At 47.6% G+C, this 24,202-nt stretch overlaps 1 protein-coding gene across 8 annotated transcripts in view; it reads left to right on the forward strand.

The window, feature by feature from the left end:
• The window catches only part of Hdac4 (histone deacetylase 4), a 262,695-nt gene that overhangs the window by 227,150 nt on the left and 11,343 nt on the right, over positions 1 to 24,202 (forward strand). For all 8 annotated transcript variants that reach the window (XM_038339151.1, XM_038339150.1, XM_038339154.1 and 5 more), the window contains 7 exons: positions 2,079 to 2,186; positions 4,488 to 4,543; positions 5,470 to 5,557; positions 7,445 to 7,564; positions 8,288 to 8,385; positions 16,642 to 16,760; positions 18,197 to 18,330. In XM_038339151.1, coding sequence (XP_038195079.1) covers positions 2,079 to 2,186; positions 4,488 to 4,543; positions 5,470 to 5,557; positions 7,445 to 7,564; positions 8,288 to 8,385; positions 16,642 to 16,760; positions 18,197 to 18,330 — 723 coding nt within the window. The remainder of the gene's footprint in view (positions 1 to 2,078; positions 2,187 to 4,487; positions 4,544 to 5,469; positions 5,558 to 7,444; positions 7,565 to 8,287; positions 8,386 to 16,641; positions 16,761 to 18,196; positions 18,331 to 24,202) is intronic.

Raw genomic sequence — 24,202 nt, forward strand, 5'->3', positions numbered from 1 at the left:
AAAAACACTCTTGCATTTGTTCACCTCATTATTATAAATTTCAAACTAGTAAGGACCTGTGTTCTTGACTTTCCCTACTCCTGTCCCAGCCCTGCCTGGGACCTACCCTCCCAGTTGAGCCTCCTGATTCCCAGGGCTCACCCAAATTTGCCACGTGTTCCATTATTGTTATTCAGTTTTCATTTCCCAGATGCATTTGTGTTTCCATTTCACCTATGTCTATCCTCTGTAAAGCGCTTTTCTATAGCTTCCATTCACATTCGCATCACCACCCTGACTGAACAGGGCTGCTCCTCAGTACCACTTCAAGGGAAGCAGCTGGACAGAAACTGGAAGAAAGTAGCAGGGAAGTCTTGTCAAGTCTTTGCAACCTGGGCTACTGTAGTGGGGATTGTTCAAGGGTTCACCCCTTCCTCTGTGCAGAAGGGGGCTTAGCCAGACTACGTCACTTACCTCTAATGTCCAGAAGCGCACAGTCTACAGAAAGTCCTGGAAGATCAAGCGAATGACATGCATAGTCCCTTCCCCAAGTCTTAGCCCAGGTCTAAAGCCAGGCTCCCTCTTCACACTTGAGAAGGAAATGATCACTGAGCTCATACATAGCCTTTGACTTGACTTGAACTACCCAAGACCCTGCTGCCCCCTGGACTGATGGACTGTCTCCTGCACTGTCACCTTGATATTATAATGAGCTGATAATAATGATTTGATTCTCCAGCCAAAGCTGGTCTTCATAGGACCACAAGCCACTGTCTCAACTTTGAATAGTGATGCCTCCCTACAGGTCATCCTTTGGCATTTGGGAGCTCTTTAAAGAACATAGCCAGGGCTAAGTACTCCTTTCAGTGAAGTCTAAAGCCATACAAAGGAGTTTTAGGTTGTCTGTCTCTGAGAGTGAAGCTCATGGAAAAACTGAAAAGGGTTGCTCCTCCCATCGGTGATCAGTGTCTGTCAGGTGGCATGGAAGGCCCAGATGGAGATGAAGAGAGGTGCTTGTGGGTCTGGATTCCCAGCTTCTTTGAGTACTCAGAGGTGGTGTATGTGAGGATCTGGCAAACCTCAGATTTAAGAAGTTAAACAGCTTTAACTTCTTAGCCAAGCAACACCCACCCTACTCCCCCAGGCCATAACTCCCTGGCAAGGCCTAAATCTCGGTGTATCTGGTCCAGGCCCCATGTATCCTCACAGGGCACACATACATAGACAGTTGTTCTGTGCCCTGACATTGCAGCCCTTTAATCCCTGCCTAGACTCCCCCTTTGGGCTCTCCTGTAGACCCAGTAGTGGAAGTGTCTTGTCTTGTTCCCCACTAGCCAAACCTTAAAAATACATCCTCCTGGGCCTGCAAGATGGCTCTGCAGGTAAGGATACCTGCTGCCAAGCCTGACAACCAAGTTTAATCCCTGAGATTTGTGTAGTGAAAGAAGGGAACTGACTCCTATGAGTTGTTCTCTGACCTCCACAGAATTTACTTTCATGTGTTCATACCCAACACACATACTCCAATGTAAGTTTTAAAAAATTATAATGCATTCTCCTTTGTCCAGGCCAGTAGACAACTGGCTGGCCTGCTTGCTGTTTGAAGTAGAAACTAACAAGCCACCTTCCTGCCACCCAGATCAGACCTGGTGGTTCTTTGTTATGCCTCATGCCCTAGTCCCATTTAATTACTCTCAGCCCATAGTAAGTGTGCAGATAAAGTCAAAACAAAGGAGAGCCACTGATTGTAGTTTCTATTCCATTTCATTTTCTGCTCGTTAACACAGCTCTTAGCTCCAGTTCCAACTTAAAAAGTAGCCTAGGATCCTTACTGTCAGTTTCAGGTCTGTTGGAACAGGTGAAAGGAGAAGGATATCCCAGAGGGGATGGAACATGGTATTTCTGGTCACTTGATTTTTATTCCTGTGTTTAATGTTTTAGCACATCTCAAAGAAATGTACCTGGTATGGGTTGCTGTGTCTGCCCTGGCCAGTCTACAACACAGGGGCAGAGCTTTAGGGGATCCAGGCTGCACAACCTGTGTGATGGCAGTGACAGTGACCCAGAATTTGGCTCACCGAGGAGTGTTGTTTTCACAGGTGGATAGCGACACCATATGGAATGAGGTACACTCGTCGGGGGCAGCCCGCCTGGCTGTGGGCTGCGTGGTGGAGCTGGTCTTCAAGGTGGCCACGGGAGAGCTAAAGGTCAGTCAGCACAATAGATCTAGCTGGGCGACACAAGGAGGGTCAGCCCAATGTCCTTTTCCTTCTGGCAAGGGGCTAGAAAGGATTGGTGCAAGGTGGCTCCTGTCCAGGATAATGTACACGCTCCATACTGATGAAAATGTATAGTTCACATTCTGAGGTGGATCTGTGGAGCCCCTTTCCCCTTCCCAGTTGCTCAGGAGCCCAGAAAGCTTTTGTTCATGTAGCTCCCTCTTCAGTATCAACGAAGTGAGATTTAAAAATGAGACATTTTCAGAGCATGGATTGTAAAATAACAACAGCATCTGGCATAGTGCATGGCATCTGGATTCACATCTGTCTTACAGCAATGTGAAACTGGTGGAGAGACACTGACCTGTGTAAGCAAGGTTTGAAAAGGGAGTGTCTTGTGGTCTTCATGAAAACTAGAGACTAGCTAACTTCTCTGACCTGTGCCAGTGTTGGCACACGGCAGATCTTGAAGGCAGTGCAGCGTGGACCCTGCAGCCGCCTGTTTGTTGTGTAGTTGTCTCACCCACAGGATGTTTACTGAACCAGACAGCGGTTGGAAAGTTAAGGTCCTAGTTCTCAGCATACCTAACCCTAAGAGAGATCATACTTTGTTTTGTTTTCATTATACTTAATTATTATGTGTGCAGTGTTCTGCCTGCACGTATGCCTGCACACCATAAGAGAGTACCAGATCTCATTATAGATGGTTGTGAGCCACCATGTGGTTGCTGAAAATTGAATGCAGAACCTCTGGAAGAACAGCCAGTGCTCTTAACCTCTGAGCTGTCTCTCTAGCTCTGTTTTATTTTTTTTAAAACACTTACTGCTACCACTCATCTCATAAGAAATGCCATCCCATCCAAAGTCCCTGTCATGTGCATAGGGACAGGCACGTGTGAAGTCCAAATCCCATCACTGGCAGCTCCTGCCTATCCTGTTCCCAGAAGTGAAAAGCATTATTCTTTTTGAGAAATGTCTTGGATCTCAACTTGTAAGGCCCATAATTTCGCTCATCTTTACAAGGAAAAATGTGTATCTCTAAGAAAAGAGGGTCTGACTCAGCTCACAGTGAACAGTGTGCAGAGAGGCTTCCTGTAGCTAGCCCACACATGGTCCCGCTCAGTACCATCACACTGTCTTCTCTACTCAGGATGGTATGCTAAAAGATGTGGGCCTGAAGGTGGAAGGTGTTCACCTTGTGGAAACTTATCATGAGGATGCTCATGGGGAAATGTCCCCTTGGGAATTCATTTGTGCTCATTGTCGGGCTGTGTTATCTTCACTCCATGCTTGCCTGCTGCTCAGCACCATACATATTGTTGTCTGCTCAGTACAAGAGGCAGGTGGAATCGGAGGCTTGTTAGACTCCTGAAGCCAGTGCCCAGAACTCAGCCCAGAGTGCAGGCACAAGAATGAGAACAAAGTTTGCAGTGCTGAGTGTCAGAGGGTGGCATCTGTCTTGTGTCTCTACCTCTCAGCCTTCCCACTGCCCTGTCCTGTCAACCCAGTCCCCTTGGCTGACCTTTGTGTGCTCAGTTAAAGCTTGAGCCTAACACTTCCTGGGGCTGGGGAGAGTCGGACTTGGTTGAGTGTTTACAGCAGCAGCCCCAGTAGTGTGCCAGTGGTGCTGTGTAGAGCATGAGAGACGGGGTGCAGGCTGTGCAGCCATGCCATCCAGTGCCAGCCCTGTACTGATTATTCTTATAGATGGGAGTAGGGTTCGGTGTTGTGTGTACCATCTGTTTCACAGCTGTCAGGACAGAGGTGAGCCCAAGACCTACTTGAGGCATAGCATGGACACAGCAGTAGTCTATATGAGCATTTGTTTTATTAGGGAATGATGGGGAATCAAGTTCTTATTTAGCCAAGCTAGGCTCCAGCTCACAGTATAGGTGAGACTGGCCTCAAGCTCCTGGTCTTCCTGCTGGAGTTTAGCATGCCCAGCTTTCTTTTATCTGTATTCATGTTTGCTACAAGGCTGCTGGTGAGCAACAGGCAACAAGACTGGGACCCTAGGCCACACCCCCTCTAGTGGCTGCAATCCCAGTTGTTGGCACTTAGAAACAGAGCCAGTGGGCCTACTGTCTGTCCTCAGGTCAGGCTTTCTGTACAGACTCCTTAACAAAGGAGCCAACTAACCCCATTTCCCATTCATGTCGTGGGAACAGTGATAATGGAAACCACATCCTCCTGTGGAGTCTAAATCTGATGACTGGTGTTTGTGCTGACTTTTGGGGAGGTATGAAATGCCTTTCCTCACTATTTCCCACTGTCTGCTATCATTCGCAGAATGGCTTTGCTGTGGTTCGTCCCCCAGGACACCATGCTGAGGAGAGCACACCCATGTAAGTGGACACAGTAGACTGATAAAAATCATGGGTGACAGGGCTGGGTGAGCATCTGAGGGCCCAGGGAGGAGCTGAGTGGCCTTGTGCACATCACCAAGGGTGTGTTACTTTGTCTCCCTTGCCCACAGCCAAGGTAGACCTGTGATTTGAGAGTCATGCAGTTGGATGAGGAATACGGACACAAAGACTTCCCTGTTGAGTTTAACAAAGATGATTGAAGAGGTTGAAGTTATGACGTCAGGGAAGCTGTGCCAGAGATGTGTGTGATGATGCATTAGGTCCCTAGCCCACCGGAATAGTACATTCACATTTTCGATGGGTTTTACCACTCTTTTTAACCTGAGCATGATAATTCCTCATAGCCTTGCAAAGGCTGACCCAATTAGATAATCTCAAATAGGTATCTCCAAATGATTCCATATCCTGTCAGGTTGACAACTATTATTAACCTTTAACAGTGTCTGTGTATGTCTTCAGTGTGTGTTTACATGTGTGTATCTGATATATGTAGATATATGTATTTGTGTCTGTGTATATTTGTGGTGTGTGCATGTATCTGTATGTTTGTGTGTCTGAGGTGGATGTCTTGTAGTGTATACACTTATGTGTGCCTATGTGCATATCTGGGGTGTAGGGAGATTTTCTATAGTGTGTGTACTCATACTTCAAAATGTATTTTTGAGAGTGGTATGTGTGTCTGACGGGTGGGTCCTATGTGGCAATGTGCTTATGTACCTGTGGATCTGTGGTATATGTGTATTTAGCTTGGCTTGTGTGTCTACGTCTGTTGGTTAATCACCAGCACCAGTTAAAGGACCCAGTTAAGAACCAATGGCCTCCACTTGGGCCCTCCAGAATCTCATAGACTCTTGATATTCTACTATGAGTTGTGTAAAAACAGTAACTAGACATCATCTTTGCAGGGGGTTCTGCTATTTTAACTCCGTGGCAATTGCAGCCAAACTTCTCCAGCAGAGGCTGAATGTGAGCAAGATCCTCATTGTGGACTGGGTGAGTGACTTCCTGCCCAGGCAGGCCTGGAAAGAGCATGCATACCCACCTGTTTCCCCAGTGGACGACCTGATTGAGCATGGGCCTTTACCTCTACTGACACTTGGAATCAGGGAACAAACTGAACTTTCTGAACACAGTCCCAGAAATCAGAGAAATAAAGCCTGTGCCCATTAAAAGTTGGATTTAGGACTGGGACCAGCTGATCCTGCCAGTCATTAGCCTAACCTGCCAGGATAGTACACACATTTGAGGGAGGTCACCATCGCTGGTATTTGGTGTGACCTCTCAGGAGGCTGGAGCTTTAAAGGTCATGTTTAAGCCTGACTCTGTGCTCTGACCGGGGGACCCACCTTATGCTAGCTGAGACTCACTTCACACAAGTGACTGTGCCTCCGTCTTCCCGAACGAGCACAGCTTCTTATAATCCCACTGTCTGGAATGGCTGCTGCTTCTCTGAGAGCTAAGCCAAATGTCAGAAGTAGTCAGGCGTTGGGGTATGCATGTCAGCACCCCTTCTTAGTCAAGTGCCTCGGTGTCATGAGCTCCAAGCAGCAGGTGAAGAGGCAGTCTGGGCTTCTACCAGGCCTGTGATCATCACTGTGGTCGTGGCTGTGGGGAGTGGTCCCCAGGACGAGCATGCTGGATGGCCCTGTACTGCATTTCTGCATAATATGTGAAAAGTTGTAAGAAGCCAATGGATCTAAAACACATGTACAAAGAAACACTTTCTGATACTGATGTCTCTTAACATACTTTAAGCCCACATCAGGTGGGGTTGTCATTTGGATTTCATGCCCTTCCAGTTTCAGAAAGAAACAACAAAACATGAACCAGGAGACAAGTCAACTCTTGGATCCAGAATAGGACCTAAGTAAGGCATGGAAAGCAGTTACCAGTGAGCCTGTCCCTTCTGCAACCTGGCCCTTCCTCAGGGAACAAGCAGAGATACGGGCAAAGACAGAAGTGCCATACAGTTAGTGTCAGCATAGGTATGACAGCTAGGTTCTGGGAACAACTGAGTCAGCAGGTGACCCACATAGACACTGTCTTATCTTCCCAAGACCAGGACACACTCCCCAGGACCACCACACTTTGCATTAAACTGCATGATGGTGACACATAGACACTACTATGACTTACTGTACACAGTGTTATCTATGGTTGCTCCTCTCAGCAGGACCTGGTGAAGAGAGAAGGGGCACTTGTCTTCTTGAGTGGCTGAACATCCACATCCTACACTGAGCACAGATGACCCCGTAGAGAAAGCTTTTCACACACACAGCCATGCAGTGCAGAGCCACCCAGCCTGCCTGTCCTGGAAACCAATTCTCATGGCCCACAACAGTGGCCACAGGCCTGGCAGAAATCAAAGCTTACACAGGTATTGTGTCTTAAGAAAACAGCTGCTCACTTCGGATGGGGGCCTGGTACCCGTCTGTCACCTAAGTTCTTCTTCCATATGCCCTATGCGATGAGAAATACCTCACATGTGCTTGAACATAGCCAACCCATAATCAGTAATTATCCTGATGGAAGTCGGAAATGGCTCACTGTAAATGAGGCAGGCACATAAGATGAATCAGATGGCTCGGTTTGAAATCCCAGCCTCAACTCAGCTGGAAGCTAACCCCATTCTCTTCTCTGAAGTCAGGAATGTGCTCTGGTGCGCAGGGTTACAGAGACTCTGCCAACTCGGATGCTAACTTAAGCATCTCTTGATGCTGCTGGCACCCCTAACACCTTACCATGAGATGCAAAGCAGGCTTAAGATTCTAGGGTGTTCACCAAGTAGGAACTGTTACCCCAAGGTACAGGGGACAGCTGGATGGTGAGGGCTATACTTGAGGCCTGGTCCTCCCTGAGCCAGTTCTCTCGGTCTCTCAGGATGTACACCATGGGAATGGGACTCAGCAGGCCTTCTACAATGACCCCAATGTTCTCTACATGTCTCTGCACCGCTATGACGATGGGAACTTCTTCCCAGGAAGTGGAGCACCAGATGAGGTACGTAGAGTGTGTGAAATTTTGGGGACACCGGGGGGGGGCATGCTTAGAGCCAGGTGCTACAGCTATCTGGAGAGCAGGGCAGATACAGGCCCCCCCAGACTGCCACAGAAGTAGCAGTCTCAGCTCAGCTGCCATTCTAGAAAATGCTACCCGAGATTATGCTGTGCATGCCTTGGACCAGAATTTTGTTCAATGTTCAGTGAGAATCTATATATCATTTCTGGTTCCATTCAGGGCAAGGAAACATAAGGAATTGTTATTTTGCTCCTCCAGGACACCGGCTTCTCTGTACCTTGTGATGCCTTTCCCAGCCACTGTCTTTAGTGGGCATCCTTAGGCAGCACACTCATGTCCCTTGTTTGTCTAGCATTTGGTACTACCTGGTGGTCCCAGGAACACAGAGCCTACCTTCCAAAGACAGTCCAAAGTATAGAGCCTCTTCTGTGCATGCATGATGCACAGGTCCTCAGAAGTGTCTCTCAGTGGTTCCTCCTAGTTTAGGGTCTGTGAGCAGCTGCAGCCCTGTAAAATCTGCTCCACTGATCTTAGTGCCTGGTACTGGAGTGTCCAGCTTCACTGGTGAGCACACGTACAAATCCACAGGACTCATGAATATCCCTATGGGACTGCCAGCCCAACACACCCTAATTCAAGTGTCAGTTGTCTCAGGTAGTCTTTTCAGAGTGTCATTGACAACAGTCTCTCTCCTTATGGCCACAGGTGGGCACAGGGCCAGGCTTGGGTTTCAATGTCAACATGGCTTTCACGGGAGGCCTCGAACCCCCCATGGGAGATGCAGAGTACCTGGCAGCCTTCAGGTGAGTACCCATCTGTTCAGCCACAGAGACTGGCCCTTCTGAGTCCAGCGGCAGCCAAGCAGACTGGGGACTCCGGGCTTGATCTTTGAACTGTCTCACTTCTGTTACCAGCTCCCTTCTCGTGTAAGCCTGTTTGGGTCTCAGTGATAAGATGGGGAGACAGTAGGGGGTGGAGTAAGACTTCTATGCTGGAAACCTTTAATCGGTGGAAACTGAAAGAGTAAATCTCAGATCTCATTTCCTGCTCACTCTTCCACAAAGCCTTTGTGAAGGTATAACAAGTGGAAATGAATAAAGGAGAAATAGGATCCCCTTTATTTTTATGAGTATCAGGGAAGAGTCATCTCATTATCCCACAACTTTTGTGCTGCTGTGGCCCCTTAGATTGGCTGCAAGGTGGTTGCTTTTAAAAAAAACATTGACTTTCGTTGTCCGTAATTCTTTGTATTTACATCAGGCCAGACTGAAGCCGTTCATACAGCCAATAGTGGGTGGCTTGGCCTGTCCCTTTCCTCTTGTTACACCATGGTGGCTTTCCCCAGCTGCTGTGCAATGAGGAGGTTCCACTCAAGTCAACCACAGCCCAGGAGTGGTTCCAGGGACTGGATGGGCCTGAGGGGCCTTCAGTCTCATAAAGTACTTCATTTATTTTTATTTATTTATTTATTTGTATTGTGGGTGAGAGCATCATCAGACCTCCAGGGGTCTTCTCTGCCTTGACCACTGTACATAAGAAACAGATGTGTACAATCATGTGCCTTATGTGCATGTAGACATGCTTACGTGCAGACATGTGTACATATGTCTGTATGTTCCCAAGGGACACTATCTATGTGACTCTGTGTGTGTGTGTGTGTATTGTTGTTGTTGTTGTTGTTGTTGTTGTTGTTGTGTGCATATATGCCTGTAAGGCATAGATCTCTGGAAGTATAAGCACGTATGTATGCAAGTGTATATGTCCCTAGTTGGTGAGCTGTATCTGTAAAATGTATGTGGACTTGCCTATGCTCTATAGCTGTGGTACCAAAAACTCAGAACACTTCTCAGCATCTGCCTGCTCGTTTTGAAACAGGTTCCCAGTCCCACTCCTATTGGAGAGGTGGTTAGTGTCCAGTATGGTAAAGGCCTGACCCAGTGGGTGTGAGTTGACCAGACTATTCCTAGAAGTGACAAATCTCAGTTGGTGAAGTTACAAAGGTCTGCTGTTCAGCTATTGGCCAGTTGCAGGCAGGGATCACTCAGACCTTAGAAGCTTTATGCTGACTGCCACCTGACATTTACCTCTGATCCCTTTGGTTGTTTCCGGTGTCTCTACACACCACTGATCTGTGCCCACCTCACTTACAAACTTCCCCCAAACACTAGGAAGTCTGTGAAAGCCCAACCTGAGAGCCAGGATGTGTCATGCCATCTGCACAGCACTGGAAACATGGCCTATCAGTAGTGTGAGAAGACATCACTGCCCAGTTAGTGACCTGTGTTTCTGAGTGAATACCATTTGCAGGTCAGGGCCTTTGAAGGCCTCATGGTGACTCTGGTACAGAGAGAAGATGGTGTTCACTTGATGACAGTAACAGATACCCTTCACTCGCATCAGTCCTTGCAGCCAGTGACTGGGCCAGCCCTCATCCCCCAGGCCTTGCTCTCTGCCTCCTGAACTGTGCTCACTGGGGGCATTTCTTGAGTATGCCTGCAGTTCTGGGATCCTGGGGCTAAGTCTGACCCCTGCTGTCCCTGCCCAGGTATCTTCAGTGTCTGACCTGCCTGGCCAGCCTTTGAGGTGAGCCTTCCTTCCTTAGTCACCCTGACATCTGTCCTAACGGTTGGCAGAGTATATGAATGATAATCCCTTTTTGATGGCGCCTTCTAAAGCTTCAATTGCTTCTTTGAAAAGGGAAATTGTTTCAGGTTGCTTTTTTTTTTATTTTAATGTAAAGTAGTACTTTGAAGTTCACAATTTATGGTTCCCTGGGCATCAGGTGGGGAAAGAAGGGTCAGAGGCTCCTTCCCCCTTTCTTCTTCAGTCTACTTCTTTGGGGCCCCATGGGATAAGGCATGCCTCAAAGACAGCACCTTGTTCTTCAGAGCCCTCTACTGCTAGGTCACATTTTCAGGGGATCAAGCATCCGATGAAGAAAAGATAAGAAAATTGCCCCTAATGAGATCCAGAAGTGACCGGCACTTTCTCCTCAGGCCCAGACACTTGTAGGAGAAAAGGAACTATAATTCAAACCAGGCCTTGAGCCAGACACAGCTTTGAAGTTGGCGGAGCTCAGGCAGAGCACTATGGGCTGGGAAGCAGAAAGTGAGTGATACACTGTCCTTAGCGCCCTGGACCTGTCCTCGGTGCCTGGCCTCTGCAGTGGAACAATCATGTGTGACACAGGAAGCTTAGCAAAGATGGTGCTGGTGTTCTAGTGGCATCTTAATTTCTCACTGGCCTCAAACTACAAAGTGTATTGCCCATCTGTAGACCTTGAACCGTCATTCTGTTGTACAGCCTGCTGCTGTTGCTGCCTTTTCTAAACAACTGTTTGAGTGGTGTGGTAAGATACACGTGGTTCCTGTGAGTACACACTCTGATATCTGCTGTAGTTATCACTCTACCTTCTGAATGGCTTAATGTCTGAGAGACAAGCACTTGCTGTGTATACATTTGGTTAAACTATCAGCTACCTTTTCAAAAGGTAGTTGCAGCTCATGATGGCATCCCACTGCTTCCTTAGATAGAATTTCAGCAGAGTCAGTGGTGGTGGTCTTAGAAATCAAGAAACAGAAGCATAAAGCTCAGCAGTGGAAGTCTAGTGAGTCAGAAGCCTCTCTTGCCTGCTTGGCCCCCAGACAGGAACCAGGGATAAAGCTCGAAGTTCTGTGATGCAGTGATTGATGGCTCCCAACCATCAGGGCCCTCAGATGCTCCCAGAGGTGAGGCCCAGGCCAAGCCTTGTTGGGGAAAGGATATCCCCAAGGAAATTGCCTGTACGCCTCAGTCTGGGGCAGGAGGACTGTTGAGGGTTTGTGCCTGGTAAATAATAAGCGATATGTCTTCTGCTGCGGCCTGGGGAAAGACCTGGTCCCAGGATGAAGTGGGTAGGGTGTTTGAGTCGACCAGTCCAACAAAATGTAAAGAGGCCTGAAAGGCAGGACTACCTTGTTAAACAGTGACAAACCATGGCATTAGGGGGTGGGTGAAGGGGCGTGGTTGATCGACAGTTATAATTAACCAGACTAGCTTTAATATATAATATTCAGCTTTAATAAAGGAAAGAAAAGGGAACTTACAAAAGCCAAGGTTCCAACAAGGAGCGCAGGAAAACAAAGAGAAAGCGGGCTGCACACAGGCAAGATTTTATAAGTAAATATTAGCCTAAGGGGGACACGCCTTACAAACAAGGTGATTGGCTGGGCTTCCCCTTCAGGTGGGGGCGTGGGACTAGAGTGAATATGAATGTGGGCAATGTGACCTCCAGCATTTGCTTGTAGGAGTTGAACATCACCAGGCCAGAGATTCAGAAGAGCTTGTTTGGGTATGTAGCAGAGAATGCTCTGACTAGGAACATTGTGAAAAAAATGTCTGAGTTGGCATTTAGTAATCTAGGAAAGACGTGTTTGGTCCATTAGGATAGAATGCAAAGTGAAGACCCTATTCTGGTTCCTAAGAGACTGGATCAGGGAGAAACTCAGACCACCCAGTTGAGGCCGGAAGAGCCTCCCATCAGCCCAAGTGCTTACAATCTGAGCCTGCCCTTTACAGAGTCTGGGTTTTTAATTCCTGCTGTAGGTGAGTGGGAGGGGGTACAAGAGGGGCCTGTGGAGGAAAAGGCAAGCTCTTGAATTGGAGGGTGTCGGTGTGGGGAATTGGGGATAGGCGTGCCAGGACGAGCAAATGGAGATGAGGGTGAAAGCAGGGTGTCGAGGTGGACCTTGGTAACTTTGCTGCGTAACATTGACCCCCTGGATGAATGGACACATAGCTTAGTGCCCCCCCAAGCTGTGGCAGCCACCAGCCTGGATTGAGTTAGAGAAATAGGTTCACTGACTCTCTCCAGATAATGCTGTGAGGCTCCCAGAACACAGGAGCTGGGAACACCTGCTCTCATGTGAGAACATAGCTCTTGAGGCACTGACTGCAGTTAGTGTGCATTTCAGAGATGCCCCCTGTGTGCATTCTGCGCTCTCATGACACATGGGATATATGGCTATGGGCCCCTACATTAGGTGCTGGCCTTTCCCATGTGGCTGACAATGAACAGTTTCTCTGTGAGATGCAGTGTGAGCCCACATCCCTGCCTGGTGCACCAGCCCTGCTTTTTACCAAGCAAGCCACAGTGCAAACAGAAGTAGGCATGTATCCTCTGGGCCATGTGTGTAAATGAGAGCCCACATACCACGGACTGTGGGGTGGTTGATTTGAAAGCAGGACAACACTGGTAATGAAGGATGCCTAAGCTATAGAAGAGACACTCATCACACTACATACATAGGACCACTCACCTAGGCACTGTATTGTACGTCTGAGGACCAGTAGGGGTCTTCATTCCCTCCCTGCACCAAGGGATGAGCTATAATCATCTTCTCAGAGGGCTTCTCCAGCCTTCTCAGAGGGCTGTTCATTTTGACTTCCTCCAGGAAGATAGTAAATTGATCTGTTATATTGGGAAGCTTCACCTCCCTGCCCCTAATCTCTCACTCACAGACACAAATATACACAAAAACACAAAAGAATCTTCTATTTCAGGAATTAAGTTGATGATTTAAAATTTATTTTGGGGGCTGGAGAGATGGCTCAGCGGTTAAGAGCATTGCTTGCTATTCCAAAGGTCCTGAGTTCAATTCCCAGCAACCACATGGTGGCTCACAACCATCTGTAATGAGGTCTGGTGCCCTCTTCTGGCTTGCAGGCATATATTGTATACATAATAAATAAATAAATATTTAAAATACATATATATATATATATATAAAATTTATTTTGGAATAAAAATTTAACTTTGAACGGCAGTTAAATAAGGACATTCTTTAAGGTTCTTTCCTGCAAGGTGGTGGGTAGAAGGCACAGCCACTGTACAGCAGGGCGTATCCAACTAAAAAAAGCCATGTCCCAACAAGGAGCAAAGACACCCTTGGATCACACATGACTGCTGGAGACACCCTCTAACACACACACCTCACATTCAGAGCTGTCACCAGTTACCCTAGCTTCAGCACATTTCAAAGTGAGCCTAGGACAAAGACTGCATCTGCTGGTACCCACTGCCGCTGTGTACATGGGACTACTTTGACTCCAGTGTGAGGAATGGCTTAGGTTTGGTTCTGGATCATAGCAACACACAGCAAGTGTAAGCATCAGTAATTGTGGTGCGAGCTCCATTTAATAATGATTTTAGCAGAACTTTCTTTTGGGCAGGTTTTGGGTATTAAATAGCTCAGCTGTACTTCAAAACCCACCATATGCCCTTGTTGCAGTGCTTAGCAAGTGCCACACTTGGCACAAACAACTGTGGTTTTACTTGAAAAAAATGGCTTGGCTTTAAAACCCCTATCAAGCCGGGCGATGGTGGCGCACGCCTTTAATCCCAGCACTCGGGAGGCAGAGGCAGGCGGATCTCTGTGAGTTCGAGACCAGCCTGGTCTACAGAGCTAGTTCCAGGACAGGCTCCAAAGCCACAGAGAAACCCTGTCTCGAAAAACCAAAAAAAAAAAAAAAATAATAATAATAATAATAAAAAATAAAAAAATAAATAAAAAATAAAAATAAAACCCCTATCAAAACCATGATGGGTTCTATTATTCTGTTGAAAACAACAGTTTTGTGACATTGTCTTCATTGGTGTGGTCTCCTTGGTGTGATGTGGACACCCACCGCCAGTCCAGCCATCTTGTCAGTTCAGTGTCCCACAATCCCAGAGAAGCCAAGACCTCAGAGAGGCCTGCAGAGCACTCCTGGGGAGACAGGTTCACTCCGTGCATTGATGCCAGTGACACAGAAGCCAGAGGTGTTCTCTACCCTGTGACTGACTAGAACACAGATTCCTTGCTCCTGACCACTGTGGCAGGTTTCTAGACAAATGCCAGTGTGTCCACTGCATAGATGCTCAGCTTAAGTGCTTTGTACCGATGAATGATAGTCTGGTATGCCTGTGTTGCGGTGGGTCACAATGACAGCTATGTAGTCTGAGGCTGAGGTGCTACTCTGAAGAGCAGGACATAAGCCATGCAAATGATTCCAGAGCAGATAGCCACAGCCATGCCTTCTGTGTGGAATCCACCAGTGTTTGCATCGTTCTTCATTGTCCGTGGCTGTTGTGTTTACATCACAGGCATCTGTATTGCCCAAGACCATGTGACCCCAAAACTAAAAGGCCTCTTGCCCAGACTTTTGGATAAAGTGTGCTGGCCTTCATCTGTGGCTATCCTGGATGTATCCTGCACTGTACCAATGGTCCACAGAGCCCGAAGGTACAGGGTAGCCTTGGAAAGTCCCTTCATCCTGAGACAAACAATTCCAGGAGACACTAAACTGTGTATACCCTCCAGAACAGCAGAAGGCCAACCCCTCCACAACTGCCCAACTTTGGTTTGGAATACATGTCTGGGCTTTGGTTACCTGAGGTTGAACTTGGTATATTTTTAATAAACCTCTCCATACTGACCAGAACTAAGCCAACTGAAGTCGCATATAAGGCCATACCACTCTACCTTTCTCTGTCTGAGCTTTCCTTGGGAGCTCTGATGTAGATAGCATGTGTCCTGCCACCCTGAAGTAGAATTGGCAGCCAGGGTTCCACCTAGAATCATTCCTGAGTCTGTCCCATTAAATTCTGAATATCTTTAAATTCAGAATTGATACTTCTGCTGATTTTAATAGGGAATTTTACTAAATAGGAGAGGTTAGAGGAGAAAGTGGAGTTGTTGGGCACTGTGTCAGCATTTGAGTATACGTCATATATATAGGAAGAACAGTCTCCTGGTGCATCTCTCTTTCTCTCCTGTGGGGCTCCTTCAGACAAAGTTTATAAAGGCCCACCACATATGCTAGAGAGGCGGTGTGACACAGTTGTCTTCCAGGAGGTACAGATTAGGTGGTGTGGCTTTACAAACAGGAAGTCCAGAAAGATGCAAAGGGCCCCAACAGGCCCATAGCTCTACCTGTGCAGTCACATGGCCAGGTTCCACACCCACCTTCCTAGTCTGCTCCAGGAGCACAGAACACTCCTGCTAGAGCTAGGAGACCTCTCAAAGAGTCGCTCTGGCTCCCAGAGGGACACTGAAAGTTGGTGTTGGCTATTCTAATAAAGTAATCTTGAGGATGCTTGAAGCCTTGTAGCACCTGGGTCAGTTACCAGGACTGTGTTCATGAATCTGCACCATGGCTTGGCCGTGACTGATGGGTCTTGTGTTGAGAGGTAGAGAGAGTTAGCCATTGAACTACTCAGTGGTATCCATGTTTTACACAGTAGTGACATTAGTTTCCCTTTTGCCATTCTAGGAGTCTTGTTTGCTCTTTAATATACTCTCTCACATGCACGGATGGCCATTGATCATGGGCACAGAGCACTAGCAGGTGGGTGGGAAGCCCATGTGGGCTGCACCGCAGCAGGGTTGCAGAAAGCCAGCCAGGATCCTTATCTTCTCAGCGCTGTGTCCCAGGGCCTCATGCTGGATGATGACCATGTGTCTTAGTTACTTTCCACATTGCTGGGCCAAAATAGCCTAAGGAAAGGAGGGTTTATTTAGGCTCACAGTTCAAGGGTGTCATGGCTGGAAGTCAAAGCATCAGGAGCTTGAGGCAGGTTCTTGCAATGCATTTGCAGTCAGGAAGCAGAGAAGGGGAGATGCGGGTATCAGCTTACTTGCCAGTCCAGGACCCCAGCTCATGGGGTGGTGTCATCCTCATCTAGGATGGGCCTTCCTACCTTAGCCCAGTGGCTAACCTAATCTAGATAATCCTTCATGGGCATGATCAGTGGATTGTCTCTGAGGTGATTGTAGATTTTGTCAGATTGACATCAGTAGTAACTATCACAATGTGTCTTTCTTAGATGAAAGTCCTGAGAAGTGTGTACTTCTTGTTGTGGGGAAGGTAACTGAGCTGGTAAGGCACACGTTTGGGAGAGGCCAGAAGGGGCATTTGCATTGATTTCCTTCCAATTCTGCAGGTGCCTCAGGCCTCCAAGAACTATGTATTGACAATAGTGGTCTTCCATATGCCATGCCCTTCGCTGACCTAGTGATGCCTTCTCCTATCCTTTGCAGAACGGTGGTCATGCCAATTGCAAATGAGTTTGCCCCCGATGTGGTACTGGTTTCATCAGGCTTCGATGCTGTGGAGGGCCACCCCACACCTCTTGGAGGGTACAATCTCTCTGCCAAATGTAAGTCACTAGTGTTTACCTTCCCTACTTGCATGTCTGCTCATCCCACAACTGGTTTGTGTTCTGTGTGAAGCAGTAGGAGGCTCATCACCTTCATTTCTTACTCAGAATGAAACTATGCTAGCAACCATCAGCAGGCCCTGAGCAACAGGAGGCTGAGAGTTGAAAGCCATAGACTCTACCCTGGGGATAGAAACTCAGAGGGGCCTGCAATAGGTTCTGTCAACTGGACTATGAACACTAGACAAACATGCAGTCCTTCTCCAAGTATGAGAAGGTGGGGTCCTAGTTCTGCCTAGCCAACATGTGCCTGGTGCTGGGTTTTGTTCTCTGCTAGAGGAACAGGCCCTCTAATCTTTGAATAGGCTGTGGAGCTGGAGGAGGAACCAATCAGGACTTATATAGTGGCAGCATTTCTCCATGGATGAACTTGCTGGCACTGTATGCGACCTCTGCTTCTGCTCTGCTGCAGAACATGGCAAAGATAGGAAAGGCCTCTGGGCTGTAACACCATGGGTCACAGTGGCCTGACAGTTTCTCATCCAACTGTGGTGCCCAGAGGCAACAAAGAGCCTGGGTTCCTAAAGCCTTACGCTAGTACCTTACTCAGTCAGGACCTGGATCTGCTCTCCCCTCCCTGCCCATCAGCACATCTAATCAAGGAGGATAGTCTCTCTCTCTCACCTTCACCAGGGAGGGTATGTACTCAGCAAGGGAGTAATGAGCTATGCGGTGGCCTTTGGGAGTCAGTACTCTATTACAGGGCATCTTCGAGCCCACTGAACCTACTGTGGGGTCCAGACAGGGAACTAAAAGCACCCACCATACTTCATAGTCTCTGTTACCACATTCTGAGCTGCTTTTATATCCAGCCCCAAAGCCAGCATCAGTGTTTCTGTCAGACACACCTGGTTCACCTTTAGTTTCTGCCCACTAGTATTTCATAGCTAACAGAAGGTGCAGCCTAGTATGGACCTGAATTGGTCTGGTGAGGGTCTAGTCAAGATCACTGTCTTACTAGGGCTTTCCCATGCCTAGCCAACATCAGCCTGCCTGACTGTGTATAGTATCCCCATGCCAACCAAGTGACATATCAGGTGGGGACTGTGACCAGAGATAAGACTCTGTGACCTTAGATGGAAGCAGATACATAGATATGGAAAGTCCTGTCACCACACACAGCATTGATACGGGCATGCTTTTTTCTACGTGTGTATGTTTGTACAGAGCACATGAGATGCCCAGGAAGACAGGTTAGTATACAGCCTTTGAATGGGGTTGGCTGCATTATAAAGATACAGCACTGAAACCAAAAGTTTCAAAATGAGTGAAGATGAAATCCTCAGTCGAGATGACATCTCAGCCTTTGGTATTTATAGGTGGTACTGTGTGGAGTTTCTGAAGTGCTCCGCTCCCATATCCCTCTTCCTTTGCAGGTTTTGGGTATTTGACGAAGCAGCTGATGGGCTTAGCTGGTGGCCGGATTGTGCTGGCTCTTGAAGGAGGCCATGACCTGACAGCCATCTGTGATGCTTCTGAAGCGTGTGTTTCTGCTCTTCTGGGAAATGAGGTATGTCGTCATCAAGGCCCTACAGAATGTGCCACACCACAGGCAAAAGCCTCCTTGCTAGGCGCTCAGGTGGTGGAAGGCATTGGTCTCTGACTTGGGTGAACAGTTCACCTGGCCTTGGGCTGCAGCTGTTCCCACCCATGTAGTAGGGCTAGTATGACTTTCGCTCAGAGATGAGCAGAAGGGACACAGAGCTGGCCTAAGATCTCAGAGGTGCTTGCTGCAGCTGGTTCTTCCATCCTGTGTCAGTCATGTAGTGTGATGGCCATGCTTCATCTTACTCTTCCGGACTCCGTATGGACAAGGTTTCTCTGACAGCTTGTCCATGGGCTTGGGTGATGTCTTAGTTAGGATTTTTAGTGCTACAACAAAACACCACCAAAGAGCAAGTTGGGGAGAAAAGGGTTTATTTGGCTTATACTTCCAGATCATAGTCAATCATTAGAAGTCAGGACAGGAAATCAAGCAGGGCTGGAACCTGGAGACAGGAGTTGATGCAAAGGCCACAGAGGGGAGCTGCTTACTGGCTAGCTTCCCCTGGCTTGCTCAGCCTGCTTGTTTATAGAACCCAGGACCACCTACCATGGGATGGATACCTCTTCTCCCCCCCAACCCACTACAATTGATCAGTAATTGATAAAATGCCTTACAGCTGGTTCTCCTGGAGGCCTTTCCTCAACTGAGGTTCCTTCCTCTCTGGTGACTCTAGCTTGTGTCAAGTTGATACACAGAACCATCCAGTCCAGGTGGTATCAGCATGCTCAGGCTGAATTATTAGCTCAGGGCTATGTAGTGAGGAGCACGGCTGCATTCCCGCGCGCCCGGCTTCTGGCCGCCCAGCTAGCTTATGCCCCGAAATAACAACACACAAACTGTATTCATTTAAACACTGCCTGGCCCATTAGTTTCAGCCTCTTACTCACATCTTGATTAACCCATATATAATAATCTGTGTAGCACCACAAAGTGGTGCCTTACCGGGAAGATTCTAGCATACGTCCATCTTGGGCCGGAGCTTCATTGCGTCTGCCTCCCTGAGGAGAGGCACCGCATCTTCCCCAGAGAGGCAAGGCATGGTGATTGCCTGAGGCATCTGCCTGAGCCATCTACCTCACTTCCTTCTTCCTGTTCTGTCTACTCCACCCACCTGTGTTCTGACCTATGAGGCCAAGCAGTTTCTTTATTAATTAACCAATGAAATCATCAGATAGATAGAAGACACACCTACATCGGGGCTAGGCCAAAACCTCTTTATTCAGCAACCATTTGCCTTCTCTGTTCAGGAATGATCCTTGAGGTCAGGGCTCTGCATAGCCCCACTGGTGCTGCAGGACAAAGTCAGAGGTATTGGCCTGCATAGCAGTATTCAAGGGCCTGGTCAGATAAAGCTTTTGAGGGCTAAAATAGAGTGAACACTATGTGAATTCCCTTCCACTATACCTGAGGAGGGTCCCTTGTTGACATTCCTAGCTCCTTGTGTGCATAACTGCACTAGCAGAGACCCAGTACAGCTGCAGGCTAGGATGAGAGTGACATTTCACATAACCCTGGGAGCCCCTAATGCATGTGGTACAATTGGCAAATACCTTCCGTGAAAAATTCTCAGATCCTGTGCTTGTCCAGACCAGTAGTTCTCAACCTTTCTAATGCTGTGACCCTTTAATACAGTTCCTCGTGTTGTGGTGACCCCAACCACAAAAGTATTACCATTGCTCCTTCATAACTGTAATGAACCATAATGTAATTATCTGTTTTCTGATAGGCTTAGGTGACCCTGTGAAAGGGTTGTTCAATTTCCAGAGAGATTTTTTTAGGCCCTTCTGGCTGGTGTATCTGTCTCCGAACTTGTGTAATTCTTGCTTGATAGGGCTTGCTCACATTGCTCCCCTGTGGGTGGGTGCAGATACTAGGAAGGAGCCAGACAGGAATGGGGACCTCATTGCTGGAGTCTGCAGCCCAGGAGCTGCTGGGTCTGTACCCTCAGGTAGCTCAGACTAGCCTCAAGTGTCGCATGCAAGCGCGTTGGTCTCTGGGTAATAGTGGCAGGTGGGTCAGCAGCTCTGAGGCCCATGGCCCCTGCTGCACCTGCTGCTCAATCAGGAGTTCTCAGGCTATCCCCACCCTGTAGCCAGGGTCTAGATGGCTCTTAATGAAGACTCTCTAACCTGCCAGCTCAGGGTTGCTCTTGAAGACAGCAAGGCTCTAACTGGGCAGGGAGTTGTCAGAAGTCCACAAACTACCACAGTCTCATAGTCAAGTACATTGTGAGTCATCTGCTCTGCATGCTTTATTCTAGAAAGCACAGGAGAGGAGGTGAGAGTGAAAACTCCTGTCCTCACTGTGTATAGCTTGTATGCTTGCGGAACCAAAATGCATATTCCCTTTTAGGTATAAACCCCAATATAAGAGGAATCCCCCCCCCCCCGTCACACCTGGCTCCAACCTCTGCCCCCATGCTACCTATAGGATGCTTCTTCATCAGAGGAAGTGGATGCACATCTTAGCCAAGGCTTTTGTGTCAGTCCCAGAGTACACTGAGCAAACATTGAGTCCCACCCTGCTCTGATGACTGACAGTCCTCCCTGCCCTCCTTTGCAGCTGGCATGAGGGAAAAATATCTAAGCACAGCAGACAGCAGGTCCCTGAGGGGGGCAATCAGCCACAAGTGTTCAGATATTGCTGGGGAGGGGAATAGCAGTGGACCTGTTCTGTGTTCCCCAACCCTACCTGCCCAGCAAACTTGCTCCCACTGGCTTCCCTATAATCCTAAATGTAAAAGGGCCACCAGACTAGTTAGTGTTGTTTTCCAAGATGTATTTCATATGTACAGAGGTTTCTGTGGCATTCACCTTTAGACATTGTCCCTTATGGAAAAGATGGAAGAGAGAGCGCACAGAGTACCTTTTTACTATGTGACTTCTAGTCTAAGGATGGTGGAGATTGAGAGGTTTATGGATGTGTTAATGGCATTGGCAGGTGTTGGCAAACCAGACCCCAGCCTACAGGGTAGGGACAGCCTGAGAACTCTTGTTGTGTCATTGGGCAGCAGCTTTCAGAAGCCATGAAGATCAGGTGCGGTAGAGGTCACAGGTCTCAGACAGAGCTGATGACCCATTTGCCACTGTAACCCAACAACTGTGCTCAGTGCTACAGGAAACCTAGGAACGGCAGCCAAGCCAAGTTTCCCACAGCCTACTGCAGATCCTGACCCATCTGTGAGATGCTAGGAACTAGAGGTCAGGGCAGAGGCACTGGTTAGGTGTCAGTGGCTCGGTGGAAGCCTCTTGTGCACCTTGGCATGGAGTTACATGAATATCCCAGGAGAGGAAGGGGCTAGATAGTGTGAGAGGGCAGAGATGCCAAAGACAGGGAAACTAGAAGACAGCTGTGTGGACAGCATGGAGAGGCTGGGCCCAGAAAGCCAAGATGCATCAGAGAAGGAAACAGGGAGGAGGCAGATGCTTGAAGGACCTGTCTGAATCCCAGAGCTTCACCCCAGGTTAGCCTGCACTCTTAAAACACTGAAACTGTTACTCTGTATGCCAGAGACAGTAGGAAAAGCCCCACTGTGGTCCTGAGTTCCAAGGCCCTAACAAGGGATTTGCACACACACCTGACAGAGGTCTCTACTAACTATAAGCCTAATGGATAAGGCCAGTATGGGACAGGGAACAGCTAACTTAGTCTGACAACCAGTTGACCCTCACAAGAGCCAGAGGAGAGCTTAGGGCAGGCAGGCAGTCTTTTTTTTTGGTTTTTCGAGACAGGGTTTCCCTGTAGTTTCTAGAGCCTGTCCTGGAACTAGCTCTTGTAGACCAGGCTGGCCTCTGAAACTCAGAGATCCGCCTGCCTCTGCCTCCCGAGTGCTGGGATTAAAGGTGTGCGCCACCACCGCCCAGCTTCCAGGCAGGCAGTCTTAACGGTAGCCTCCAGGGTGTTGGGTCCTAGGTAACTCCAGAAGTCAGAGCTTGGCCATCCTGTGATGTAATCCAGGGATGTAAATCCAAAGCAAGGAGAAGGGGCAGAAGAAAACCCAGCACCTTTTGGACACAGTTGTAGCAGAGCTTCCCAGTAAAACTCAACTGATAACTAACTGTGCAACTAGAACCCAGAAGAGGAGCTGCCCACACCATAAACATGAGATGCCAGGTAGGCCTACACTATAAACAGACATAATCAGAACTACTTTATGAGCCTCATTCCGAGTCAGCCATTGGCAAGGCTGTATTCTGCGGGGGGTGGATGAATAAGTGTGAGGTGGCACTGCCAGTGAAGGGGTGCCTATGTAGCTTTTATTGGGCCTTTGAAACCTCCTGGAAATGTGTCGCTCAGCCCACTTGGTTATAAGGCAGGCCCTCCCTAAGTGTTGTGTTAGAAACTTCAGCACACTCTGCATCCCTCTACCAGCTGCTCTGTTTCTCATAGAGCCTTGTGCCACCTCCTCCACTGTCTATTCTGCACTGACTCTGTGATTTCCACATACTGTCTCTCTGCGTTATATAGTGTTGGGGCGAGGTATTTCTCACTGGTAGATTCCATGTTTCCAGAACAGTAATTGGCACTTTCTAGATTGCTCAATAAATAGTTTTAAATACAGGAATAATCACACTGCTTTTGCTCCTGTGGCTCTGGAGTAGTGTATGTGGGTGAGTACAATGGTACCTCCAGTATTAATTTCTGTTCAGGGTTGCTCTGACTACTCAGTACCTTTGTTTCGAGCTCTGTTTCTGGATTGTGTAAGGAATGTCATTGGAATTTAGAGAGGGACTGCCTTAAGTCTACAGATGGCTTGCAGTAATATGGCCATTTCACAATACTGAGTTTCCCAAACCATCCATTGAAGGTTTTTTCCTTCAATGTTGTATCTTTTTGTTATAGAAGTATCTCACATCTTGTTTGTAAAAAATTTTTTTATCTGGCTTATGAATAGAAATTGGTTTTTTTCTCAGCAGATTTGTTAATGTATATTTAAAAGTGTTTATTTTTGTATCCTTTTTGCTGATAGTGTTTATCAGATCTAAGAATTTTTGGTGTATTTTAAAGTATCAGATCTAAGAAATTTTGATACAGTTTAAAGTATGGAATAGTATTGTAGGCACAGGAATAATTTGACTTTGTATTTTCCTCTTGTTGTTCTGGCTAAGATTCCAAACCCTGATTTGATGAGTAGCGGTGCCACCTGTGGGGCTCTTGTATATGGGCTTTATCACGTTCCAGCTGCTTTTTTCTGTTAGGATGTGATATTGAATTCTGCCACAGACTTTTTCTTCACCTTTTGAAATAATTATGTGAGTTCCCTTGGTTCTGTTTCTATGCTATATCACACTTAACCAATTTACCCACATCGAACCATCCTTAGTTGCCTGGAATGAGTCTAACTTGGTTATAATGTGTGATCTTTTTAATGTGTTGTTGAACTAAGTTTGTACTTTTTTCCCCAGTATTTTGCATTCATATTTGTTCATCAAAGAAATGTGCCTGTAATGTTTCCTTTTATGTTGTGGCCTTACCAAGTTTTGGTATGAGAACAGTGCGGTACTGGGACAAACAGGCATGCACAACCATGGAGTGGAATGAACAGGCAGCACACATTTCTGTACATGTGAAATCTGGAAACATTAAGAACAGTATATGAGCCGGGCGGTGGTGGCGCACGCCTTTAATCCCAGCGCTCGGGAGGCAGAGGCAGGCGGATCTCTGAGTTCGAGGCCAGCCTGGTCTACAAGAGCTAGTTCCAGGACAGGCTCTAGAAACTACAGGGAAACCCTGTCTCGAAAAAAAAAAAAAAAAAAAAAAAAAAGAACAGTATATGACAGATATGACAGGGCAGGGCAACTGTTGGGAAAGGGGAGGGGGCAAGTGTGGGTGAGTG

This window comes from Arvicola amphibius, chromosome 8 (genome assembly GCF_903992535.2).
Source record: "Arvicola amphibius chromosome 8, mArvAmp1.2, whole genome shotgun sequence".
Taxonomy (NCBI): Eukaryota; Metazoa; Chordata; class Mammalia; order Rodentia; family Cricetidae; genus Arvicola; species Arvicola amphibius.